Source organism: Suillus fuscotomentosus (genome assembly GCF_016647785.1).
Source record: "Suillus fuscotomentosus strain FC203 chromosome Unknown F5891scaffold_8, whole genome shotgun sequence".
NCBI classification, from domain to species: Eukaryota; Fungi; Basidiomycota; class Agaricomycetes; order Boletales; family Suillaceae; genus Suillus; species Suillus fuscotomentosus.
In genome coordinates this window covers 778,856-791,533 of record NW_024539520.1, presented here as the reverse complement: position 1 = coordinate 791,533, position 12,678 = coordinate 778,856, and the positions used below count along the sequence as shown (strand labels likewise).

The window sequence follows — 12,678 nt, the reverse complement described above, 5'->3', positions numbered from 1 at the left end:
ATTCTCCCGTATCTAGTCGATCTGTGTTGCATTAGTTGGCAGTGGTGATCCGTGAGCAGTCAGAAAGCGCCTGGACTTAGGAAGGTGTCACGTCAGGCGATAGTGTCATTATGATCTATCAATTACCTATCATTGTAGAAGGTACATGATACATCCTGGTCTTTGAGTGAAACTGTAAGACGACAATACATCAGTCACAGAGGGTGATATATTACCTACCATGAAGATCAATATATTGAATTCTATGATACATCACTGATACCATCAGTCACAGTGGGTGATACATCAACCTACAGTGGGCCCGTTTCTGAGATTATGATATATCACCTCCTGGCACGCAGATGTATCTGCGCGCTAGGAGGTGATATATCACTGGCAGGTCAGTAGTAAAACATGAATCGTGATATATCACCTGCTGTAGTTAGTTATGTCACAGCTCGGCTCGGCCTGGCTCGGACTCGGCTTTTACCGGCTACACTTGCCATTTGGTTAAACTCATCAGTTGAACCACATTGTGCAGTTTGGTTCAACTTACGAGCTGCACGAACTGGCTACGAGCCATTAATTAAAAAATGTCGACTCAAGCCAGCTCAAGTTGACTGCAGTCGGCTCAAGTCACGTGGAAGCCACTCTGCTGAATTCTCACTGTAAAGTCTGCAACATTTAGCTGTTGCATAGCATGAGTAAGGCTCCATTACGCATTGATGGTAGATTCAGGCCGGAAAATATTTTGGGATCAGGTTCATATGGTGCGTTCATATGACATCAACAGTCAATTGATTGATATTCAGGGTTTCAAATATACACTAGCTGTCGTCTACCGTGCACAAAACTTCCTTAACAATGATATCATTGCCATCAAACTTGAACCAGTCACCAATAATCCACCTTCTCTCGAGCACGAACACCACATTCTCAAGCAACTTGAAGGTGGAGTTGGGATCCCCCGCATCCTTTGGTTTGGCAGGGAGTCAACACACTATGCCTTGGCTCTTGACCTCCTTGGTCACTCGCTGCATGATCTTTTCCTCATGTGCAACCAAAAATTCAGACTTCAAACTGTTGTAAACTTAGGGGACCAGCTGGTACTTTGGTTCAAATGTGTTGTGCTGTAGATACTGACCCATTTTATAGCTGTCGCGCCTGGAGTACATTCACTCACACGGTTATGTTCATGGCAATGTCAAACTGCAAAACACTATGATAGATATTTTGGAAAAAACTGTTTATATTATTGATCTTGGTATCACGAAGAGATACTGGAATTCCTCAACCACATCCCACATCCCATTTCATCGAGGTCAACATCTCACAGGCACCCCTGCCTTCGCTTCAATCAACAATCACTTGGGATTGGAGCTAGGTCGCTGTGATGATCTTGAATCACTTGCCTATATGCTGATATATTTCTTGCGTGGCTCCCTACCATGGTTAAATAGTGACCATGAGAAGCTTTCTGACTCCTTTATACTCGAGCACAAAGTAGATACCGCCATTGCAGATTTATGTGAGGGAATTCCTCCTGCATTTGCAAATATCCTCATCTACTCGTGCTCTCTCTCATTCTCAGAAGATCCTGATTATGACTACATCAGGCAATCGACCAGACTTTGACAAAGATTTATCTAGCCTTATTTAATGTATAATATTAATAATATGTATCATAATTGTAGGTCACATGATAAAGGAATAGATAGGCAGCCTACATAGGTGAAATTTGCCAAAGCTATGATATTGATAGGCCTGTGGTACTGGGTTGTGATCTACTGACACACTGGTGTATCATTGTCAGATGTATCTAATCTTACATGGGTAGCTTCCAATGACAATATATATAATCATTGACAATGTGTCAGGAAATGATGCTAGATTATCATACTCTATCAATGTGCCATTTTCCCATCAAGCATATCTAGCTTTAGATAGGCAGCCTCCGATGGCAGAAGCTGCCATCAATAGCGGTGTGATTGGGCATGACATTGGCTTACCGTGGTCTATCAATGTGCTAATTTTCTAACAAGCATATCTAGCTTTAGATAGGCAGCCTCTAATGGCAGAAGCTGCCATCAATAGCGCTGTGATTGGGCATGACATTGGCTTACTGTTGTAAAGATACAACAATGCTAGATACTATACGAAGTAAGTGTCAGCACTATAAAAATGTTGTAGTGGTCTTGCACAGCCTAGTCTGCTATACTTGCTAGACAAGTGTGTTCGACCCGAGGGGTTTGGTATTGGAATAAGTCTATAGTCAATCGATAAACAGTCAAAAGTCCGAGCACGAGAAACAGAATCTGAAGGTATAATTACGAGTCCGATGCCAAAGCGTCGGCCGATGTTTTCGGGTTTAGCGGTGTAGAAACAACAATACTGAGAGGAACAAAGAAATGCTCCTGACTGTATCTAAAAAGTTGTAGGTCGTGCGTTGCCTAGTCTGCGATACTTGAGATGGCAAGTGCATTCGACCCTAAAGGGGAAGCAGGTGCAGCGGAGATTTATGTGAAGATATAAGCAAGATAAAGGATGTGAGATGTGTTGTGCTAATGAATAGATTTCTACTGCGACTTTCTAAGTAGTAAGTACTAGGTAAAGTTGGGTGAAAAGTAAGGTGTGAAAGGTAAGTACTGCTGGCGCTTATATAGCGTGCCTAAGCGCAGTCATGCGGAGCCGAAGCGCTACCGAGTAGGTATGTAAAAATATATATATGTGAGAGTCCATGATAAAAATAAAGATGGAATAATATGCAATGAGAGAAATAGAAATATACGCACTAGAGAACATGGTGGACAGTGGATGGATGCATCTGGATGGCTGGCGCTAAAGGGCGTGCAAGCGCGGGAAAGCGCGCGCGCGTATACATCGTGAAGCGCGGGAAGTTATGCGCGCATGGCGCGCGTTGTGCGGGAAAGCTGCGCCTCATATAGGAATCGCTGTGGACAGTACACAGAGTGGTGCTGCGAGTTGGTGCTGTATACTCCCTAGTGGAAACTGCCATATCACGCCATGAGAGGCATGATTCTCTACAGCGGGTTAGTGGGTTTCGGGTGCGGGTTCGGCGGGTTAGCGTCGGGTCAGGGAAATGATTGTTGGGTATAGCAAGCGGTATGCGGAATATCGATAATGACGGGAGTTTCGGATAGAAAGAGCGGTAATATTCGCAATGTCAATTAAGAACTACGAAATATCGGGTTTGACCTCAAAGCGTCGGGAAACGGCTCCCTACTACTTGGATGATGAATATGCTATGTGGGTACCAATATATATAAGTATGTAGAAACCCGGAACCCTATAGGCGAAAGTAGAGGCCGAAGAATTTCGGGTCCGATGTACATGTAAATAAACACGAGGCGCTGCGGACTATGGGAAAACATGTAATAGCGCTGGCTACGACGTGAGTAATGTGCGAAATAATCAACTACACACCTAGTGGGGCTAGCTTATGAGACAAGACACGGATAGGACAAGAGCGCAGGAAAAATGTCGGGTCCGACGTGGCCGATGCATCGGGTCCGCTGGTCAAAGTGTCGGGTTCAGCGGGTATGTGTCAGGTTGCATTGGGAAGTGAATATTGAGCAACGAACATTTGACATGATGCGTGGAATAGCTGAATACCAGCCTAGCGCAAGCTCGAGTGCTACACCGTGGTCTATCAATGTGCTAATTTTCTAACAAGCATATCTAGCTTTAGATAGACAGCTTATGATGGTGGGATCTGCAATTGCTTACTATGTGTCAGAGTGGGATATTGGGCTACCATGTTATGACAAGATGCTGAGCTGCTACCACATGTATATATGACTACATAGACAGCTTATGATGGTGGGATCTGCAATTGCTCACTGTATGTCAGAGTGTGATATTGGGCTACCATGTCATGACATGATGCTGAGCTGCTACCACATGTATATGACTACATAGACAGCTTTTGATGGTGGGGTCTGCAATTGCTTACTATGTGGCAGAGTGTGATACTGGGCTGCCACATTATGGCAAGATGTTGAGCTACTACCACACATATATATGACTACATAGACAGCTTATGATGGTGGGATCTGCAATTGCTTACTATGTGGCAGGGTGTGATATTGGGCTGTTATGTCATCGCACAATGGTGAGCTACTACCAGATAGCTCTACTGCTACATGGACTGCTTTGTTTTTGACCAACACATATCCTTACGTTCCTTGCAATAGACTCATGTTCGTGCCAATGGTGGAGAATTCATCAATCAAATTATAGGTTAACATGCTTTACAGACAGTACAGTACAAAATAAATAGATCATGTAGTGTCAGCATTGGCTCATTCTCGCAAGGCAGCATGTTTCGCCCGGATTTTCGACAGCGCGCTGTTTTCGCTAATACTGTGCTGCGAAGATGAGGAGTTAGGAAAGATATGGCTATGCAATGTGTTAATTTCAAGCATTTATAATTGATTAAATGAATCACAAACTGCGTCCACCACGTCATAAGGTCAACAACTTCATCACTTTCATCGGGATCCTCCAACAGGTCGAGAATGCTGTGATAGAAATTTTTGGAGTCCGTAACGGTGTCGGTACATGAAAATACAAACGGTGAACTCAACGAAAACCGAACCTAAATGCACAATCAGCAGGAAAAAGCTTAGTTTATTGATTTTCCTACATACCTGTGTAGCAATGTAGGCTAGGGATCCTTTGGTAACAGACTTCATGCCATGGAGGTAAGCATTGCTGGAATGCATAGCTTTTGGTTCCCTATCCACCGAGCTTGGGGACGTAAAAACATGTTTAAAACCCTATCAAGGGAAATAACTGAGTGAGATGTTCATTACTGACAGCATAAACTTACGAATATTAGTATCTTGCTCCTCAGTAAACCCTTCCATGGATCTTCAGGATCATAGTTATACTCGGCATATAAGAACATAGGCCACTGGTCACCGCTCTTCAGACTCAGCTTGGTTTTGAGTTGTAAAGTGAGGATAGTTTATTGAGCGATAGAAAGACTTACACTACATTCGACCAGTCAAGGCCTGCCAGGCAGAGCAATGCACCGGTGACTTCATGATTAAACCCGCGATCTGACTTGATGTTTCGGGAGAGGGGCGGTATGACTACTTGTCCTCTTGGCACAAGCCATTCAAGGACAGCAGACTTTAGAGTTTTTGTATCGTCGCCTTGCGCACCGGAAGCCCCTTTACCCAGCTGCAGAACAGTGAGCATGATAACTTCCAGTTTTAGTTAAAAAAAACCTTGCCACAGAAGCGCCATAGGTATTACAAAGAAAAACACCACACCATCCTAGCGCCATAGGTATTGGATGGTGCAGTCTCAGTATCCCGTGTAGCAGTAGTGAGATTCGTCATCGCTTGTAGATACATATAAGGCACCAGCACTGTCACAACAATATATCATTATTTGGACCAAGGATGTCCAGTTCATCTCCTGAGCCCCTTCAGTGACAAATTCCATATTATATGGGCCACCCGACCTCCATAATATCCCGTATGAGACGGGCTAGCAGATCATGGGCCCATGTTGTGTATATTCTCAATGATGACAGATGGGCCGGGACACATATTATATCCGATGGAGACAGGTGGGCCCATGTATGCCAATGATATATATATCCTTGATGTTGATGGATGGGCTGGGGGAATATGATCATTCATGGAGATGGGTGGGCCCATCTGGGTAATATGTAGAGTAGGATATTATAGACAGCTGGGCTGAAGAGAGATGTAAGGCAAATATTGTTATATAGACGGGTGGGCTGACGGGGGTGTATTACATATATGGGTGGGCTGAGGTAGGGGAATATTACATAGATGGGTGGGCTGATGTGGGGTGTATTACATATACAAGTGGGCCAACATGAAAAGTATTACATATATGGGTGGGCCGATGAAAGGGATATCAAATAGACAGGTGGGCCGAGGATGCGATAAAATATTTATTACATAGACAGGTGGGCCGAGGATGCGATAAAATATTTATTACATAGACAGGTGGGCCGAGGTGGGGTATAATTATATCGATGGGTGGGCCAATGTAGGATGTATTATATAGACGGGTGGGCCAACATAGGATGTATTAAATAGACGGGTGGGCTGAGGTGGGGGATAATGCATAGATGGGTGGGCTGATGTGGGGGAATTGTACATAGATGGGTACATATATGGGTGAGCCTAGATATGTTCCATCAAGACATACAGCTGATGTAGCCACCAGCGAATCAAACCTGTAGGATACATGTACACTATGAGCACATATACCTACTGTTGACCACCAAATATAAACCCCTAAGCACAAAAACATGAATCGACCATGTGTGGCATTGACCAATAATTGAGGACTGAAGTGGAAAAACCCCACACCTGAACCCTGGTGTGCAACATATCCTATTTATAAGCATGGACACCAGAAGCACAACACTCACAAAAATATATATGTCAAATTTTCAGTGCCAAACCCCAAACCGAGATGTACCAACCCCCGAATCCCGAAACCCAAGACTGTCAGGTCTCAGGTTTCGGGGTTCGGGGGTCCGGGAACTCGGAACTTGGGGAACTTTGGGGAGATCAATAAAATTTGATTTACAATTGAATTGATTGACAAACATGTTGACTTACCCATGTTTGAAATATATTTTGTTCTACATACCGAGTTCCGAGTTCTGGACCCCCGAACCCTGAGACTGCCGGGTCTCGGGTTTCAGGATTCGGGGGTCCGGAACTCGGAATTCGGTATGTAGAACAAAATATATTTCAAACATGGGTAAGTCAATGTGTTTGTCAATCAACTCAATTGTAAATCAAATTTTATTGATCTCCCCAAATTTCCACAAGTTCTGAGTTCCGGACCCCGAGACTGCCAGGTCTCGGGTTTCGGGGGTCCAGAACTTGGAACTCGGTATGTGTAAACAAAATATATTTCAAACATGGGTAAGTCAATGTGTTTGTCAATAAACTCGATTGTAAATCAAATTTTATTGATCTCCCCAAATTTCCTGAGTTCCGAGTTCTGGGACCCCCGAACCCCGAAACCTGAGACCCGGCAGTCTTGGGTTTTGGGGTTTGGGGGTTGATACATCTCGGTTTGGGGATTGGGGGTTAGTAAAATGTTTACAGATATATGTAGGTTGATTTAAACATTGTCTGAGAGATGTTGTTCATCTCAAATGTCAAATCCTGAGTTCCAAATTTTGGGACTCGGCACCTGGCACCCGGGACTCAGGGTTTGGCACTGAGAATTTGACATTCGGGTGTTCGGGTTTCGGGTGATATCTACCTCAATCTACAGTTTCGAGTTCTGGATATCAGGACTGATCATTGAATCATTCAATTGTGGCATAGGTAACATGCATTGAAAAAGATTTATGTACATCTATCACTGAGCAATTATGTAGCCATTTCAACCTCCTCACCAGGAAGATCAACCTTTCCCTCAACATCCATCTCCTCATCAGAAGAAGCATATTCTGGCAGGAGGTTACCTGGTTCATTAGGGACCACAATATCGCCGGAGGATTCTGGCAAGAGGTTGCCTGGTTCATCTGGGAGCACAATTTTGCTGGAGGATTGTGGACCCTCAGGCTGAACTTGGGTGGGCTCAACCATGGACCTACCATAGCAGATCCATGCTCAGGCATCAAGGGTGTGGGTTCCATCACTGAAATGTCCAAATCAATGAGGTTGGAAAGTGCAGAGGGGAGGGGTGACATGGACGGGGGGGACCTCCTTGATCAAGCAACATTGATCCATCGGCCAGTGTGTCCGGAAGTGAAAATGAAGGGTGCCAGTCGATCACCGTGCGCTGGAGGCTCTCATGGAGGCATTGCAGGGTATCAATCTTAGTGTCCTGCTCCTGCACCCAAGCCTCAAGAATCGTGATTGCCATGGAATGGAGATCCAGCATGGGAACATTGAGTGCTGCACGAGGCACTGCAATGCTGGAAGACCTGACTGCTAAGTAAAAAATTAGGTCAGCCGGTTATCAAGGGTTTGGGTGACTTACCAGCTGGTGCAGGTGCAGGACAGGTGCAGGGACAGGTGTAGGTGCAGGTGTCTTCTTGATGGTGATGGTCTTGCTGCAACCATGTGACTGCACCTGGGGTGTAGTTGCAGCAGGGATGGCCGGAGGTCAGGACAGGCAATGAGATTGACTACGAGTTCGGGCCCTTGACTAGGAGGGAGACAGAGCATTGGATGGAGCAGGGGCAGGTGTCTTGGAACACGTCTGGCCGGTGGTAGACTTCCCTCGGATCCGTTTGGGTGAGGATCCCAGAGATGCAGGGTTGCATTTGATCTTCTTGGTGGAGCAGCGGATGCAAGACAAGCAGGGGAGACTGGTCCTCTTGTCCAAACGAGTCGCACAGGGCCAATTCTCCTTGACACAATAATGGCAGGGGTTGTTCTGTGGTATCCATTAGTAGATGGACGAAGGGGAATTAATTGGAGTACTCACTGGGCCGGGAATGGTGATATCAAATGTGGTATTGGCCGGCAGGTCACCATCCGAAGCACCGGAAGTGTCATCAGAGGACTCCTCCTCAACTTCCGGACGACTGCTGGAGGTTGCCTGACCGATGGTTAATACACATATGAGTTTCTGGACAACTTCTAAGACTTACCCGAGCCTCCGGACGACTGATGGGAGATTTCTAATGTAATGGGAATGAGTGGGAACTATACATGAGAGGTCCGGACAAGTCCAAACAACTCACCGTAACCTCCGGACGACTGCCGGCAGTCAGCTGTGGACACATGAGCATATATTTAAGGTCCAAATGAAAAATGCAAACTTACCGAAGCAGGCCCAAATGATTGCTTCTTGGGGGAACCAGGTGACCGAGGCGACTGGGGCTTCCTTACCACAATGGTGCGCTGGGGAAGGACGACCTCCGGCACTCCACACGAAATCGGCTGCAACAAATTGAGAGCATGTCACAAATACGCCAGAACACATACCTGAACAATTGGGTCTTCATCATCTTCTGACTCCACAAACGGCTTCGACTTCAGGAGTTGACTTGACTTGACACGCTTGCGTGCCTTCATCGCCAACTTTGGAGGTTGGGAGGAGTGTCTGGAAATCATTGGAGACTTCCTTTTGTTGCTCCCCCCAACTTCTGGCTCCAGGTCGACGGAGGTGGCCTTACCTTTTCCTTTGTCCCGGACCTTGGGGGTCGTCTTGCCGGAAGGTCCGGCGATGACTGGAGGTGAGGGAATGACGGGGGTGGGGGAAGGGACAGGTGCAGGTGAAGGGACAGGTGGAGACGGAAGGTTGACAGTCAGTGGGCCAGTGGAAATGTTAGGGACAACAGGGAGATCACAGGAATTGTCACCCAACGCCTCCCAGGCACGGACTTGCTTGCGCCAGACGTGTCTAGCCACCCGGGGGTCATCATGGCCAATGCTGTACCAGTTGGGCAATGCCCGGGGAGTCATGGAACGCACCCTCATCAGCTCCTTAGAGCAGGATGCCACAATTCCAGGGATGTATTCCCCTTTCTCGTAGGCCCGGATGATGTCAGCCTACCCGGACATTAGAAACATTAATGTTACACTAATTTAATGAGTTCAACATACCAAAAGAGTGGTGACCTGCTTTGTCAGAGCAAGGTGGATGTCCACTGAGCCAGCCGGGATGTGCCGGGCGCCGGCAATGATGCCCACAAGTTGAGCAGTGGATGCCTTGAGGTCGGCCAAGGAAGATTGAACTTGAGTAGACATTTGGATGGAGTTGACAGATGTGAGAATGTTAAAAGCAGGGTGAAATCTGTTATCACTAGAATGAAGTTTCAAAGAAACAATACAATTGAAGGACAATGTTGAAAATCGTTCATTGTTTGTGTTTGTTTGGTCATGGTTCAACTTTCAGCAATCGCTGGCCATCTGTTGAACTTCGACATTATCAGTTATCAATCAGTTCATCAGTTCATCAGCTCATCAGATATCATGAGTTCTCAACCTGGGGTCAGATTTCATGACCCTCCGGTCACTGAATTCACTTCAATGGATGTGGATGAGTCCTCCCAGTCCTGGATGTTCCTTGGTATGTTTTGTTTTTTCTGATTTCAGTCAATTGATCTGACATGGTTTAGATCCATTAGATGATATATACCTTGGGCTGGATGATGAGTTAGACTCTGATTCCGGGTCATCCGGTGGTTTGGATGTATTGAATGTGATTCCTGGTATGTTTTCCAATTCAAATGTACATATTCCACATGTGCAAATTCATCACATACTTCCAGATCCATCATCTCCGGCTCTGGCGGATGGACTGGCCCTTTACAATGACCCGGACTTGTATCTTGGTCTGGAGGATACCTTGATTTTGTCTGATGATGCTCCAGTTGTACCCGATTTTCCTATGGCTGGTGGGGTCATTCTTTCTATTTCATGTTCACCTTTCATGGCATTTCCCCAGTGAATGAATCGACTCCGGAGCCTCATCCGGCCACTTCGGTTGTACCAGAGGCACCCATACCTTGTAGGTATAGTCATATCATTTCATGTTCTTTACTCATGTTATCTCCCAAGCTATTTCAGAAACTGCCAAACATCAATTGCCTGAGCCGGAACTCAACAATGAAGCACTGCGTGCCATGGTTCAGGAGTTCATGCCAATTGGATCTTATGATCGAGCTGAAAGTAAGTATGCAACATTTGATTATTTATCTCTGCTAATATCCTGCAAGTTCAATCAATTGTAGATCGCCTGGGTGATTACCAACAGTGTCATGAAGATCTTCCTGCCCCTACAGTAGCACAAATTTTTGAGGCTGACAGACCATTCAGGATGGCATGGGCTGAAACATGCAACAAGCTGCAGAAAGCAGATGCTGACCTCTGGAGGATGCAAAGGGTAAGGGAATCAACCTCCGAAATGCTGAAGGTATTAGATACCATCATTGAGGCCTTTGAGGACTCAAGTAACATGTAAATATTGATCAATGTCTGATAGTAGACACATTGCAGTATACTTTACCTGCTAAGTACTTAATACTTGGTACTTGTATACTGTACCTACTCAGTAGGTAGTCCTTGGTACTTGTATACTCTACCTACCCAGTACTCGCTGCCTGGTTTTCGGTGCTTGGTACTCGGTGCTCGGTACTCAGTGCTCGGTACTCGGGCCTTGGTACTTGGTACTCGGTGCCTGGCGTTCGGGGTTCGGTACTTGGGGTTCGATACTCGGGCCTTGGTACTCGAGATTTGTGATTTGTGATTTACAATTAGGTCGTTAGTACTTTGACATATACATAATAGCACATATGACATTACACATGAGGGCAGGAACATATATGTACATTAAGTGCGTCCCCGTGCTCTGGTTACTCTAGGTGTACTGTCTACTGGCATTTGCAACTTACTCCGGGTCGTCCTTGTGGATGGTTCAACAGTGACTCAAGTGCCCTGCCTCCTTTTCTGTGCCGGCAGCATGATACTCTCTTCCATTTCAACATCATCTCTAACCTCGCCCATCGCATCTTCAGTTAACCCAGCAAGGAGGTCTCCCATTTGTGATGTCAGTAATGCACCTTTTTTGGCCGGCTTGGCCGAGCGAGGCTTTGGAATTGCACGTGGGACTGCCGGCCCTCTGGGTGTAGGACCTCCCATCCTGTGTTTCTTCAGCGGAGGTCTCCCGTCAGCCAGGTCATCATCCACATCATGCTCCGTATGATGGATAGCACTCTCCTTATCACTCTCAGCTTCTGTCGATGACTCCCGAGGCCTTCGGATGGTAACCCTTGGCTGCCTTCTCACTATACGAGTCTGAGGAGAGGGTGAGTTGCCAGATATGACACATGGTATCATGTCCCCATCTTTGTTCTTCCATGCTTTGAACAGAAATGTGGGACCTTCGCCTGTTTCCTGCTGAGTGCACCAGAAATGGAGCAAGGTAGTGGTGTCCCAAATTTGCAGCTTCGAAGGTTCCTTCACTGGGTGCGGGATCTATCTTTTCTGCCGGAAAAACTGTAAACTTGTTGAAGGAAAAGGTCAAAATTTATCTGTCATGTAATCTGCCTAAAAATGATGAAACAAAATCATAATGTTCTTGTAAATTTCCAACGGAGAAAACTGTAAACAAATTAAAATTTTGTGGTTTCAATTTCTTCATGATACATCAGGTGAAAATTTTAGAATAATGTTCACCTTTGTCACAGAACACAATACTATACAAATAGAAGCAACATGGTGTATGATTTGTTTTGAAAAAGTATATCAGAAAAAATGAATGGAGAAATCAAAACTTTTTGTATGATGTGTTCATGGAAAAACACAGACAAAATCAGGACCACAGAACCATTTGAATTGTTCCAAACATTGTCAGAAAAGAAAATGAAAACAAGATTGTAACCTTCTGTCATGATGAATAAATCATGAATGTGGTTTCCGGTATGTCCAGATTTTGTGTGCAATACAAAATAAGGAAAAATTGAGATAAATATTAAGAACAGAGGGTGTGTGAATGATAAATGGTCCATTGACTGGTCAGATTTGCAATGTCCAATATCAATGTCCAAATTATGTCTGAGTCCAGTGTCAAATGTCCAAGTCCAATGTCCAAGGTCAATGTCCAATGTCCAAGGTCACTGTTCAATGTCAGAGTTCAATTCCCAATGTCCAAATCCAATGTCCAATGTCCAAATCCAATGTCCGACGTTGATGTCCAATGTCCTAGGTC

General features: G+C 45.3%; 2 protein-coding genes across 2 annotated transcripts; one reads left to right on the top strand and one right to left on the bottom strand.

Moving 5' to 3' along the window:
- Positions 1–679: 679 nt before the first annotated feature.
- On the top strand, positions 680–1,614 carry F5891DRAFT_944322 (casein kinase I isoform delta; the record flags this gene model as incomplete). Its single annotated transcript, XM_041374536.1, has 3 exons — positions 680–749; positions 811–1,085; positions 1,135–1,614. 3 exons carry the CDS (start codon positions 680–682, stop codon positions 1,612–1,614), a joined length of 825 nt encoding a protein of 274 aa, XP_041230628.1.
- Positions 1,615–4,301: 2,687 nt separating this feature from the next.
- F5891DRAFT_944414 (uncharacterized protein) lies at positions 4,302–5,205 on the bottom strand (the record flags this gene model as incomplete). Its single annotated transcript, XM_041374549.1, has 5 exons — positions 4,302–4,398; positions 4,452–4,597; positions 4,650–4,778; positions 4,832–4,939; positions 4,999–5,205. The coding sequence occupies 5 exons, from the start codon at positions 5,203–5,205 to the stop codon at positions 4,302–4,304; spliced, it is 687 nt and encodes a 228-aa protein (XP_041230627.1).
- Between the last annotated feature and the right edge of the window lie 7,473 nt (positions 5,206–12,678).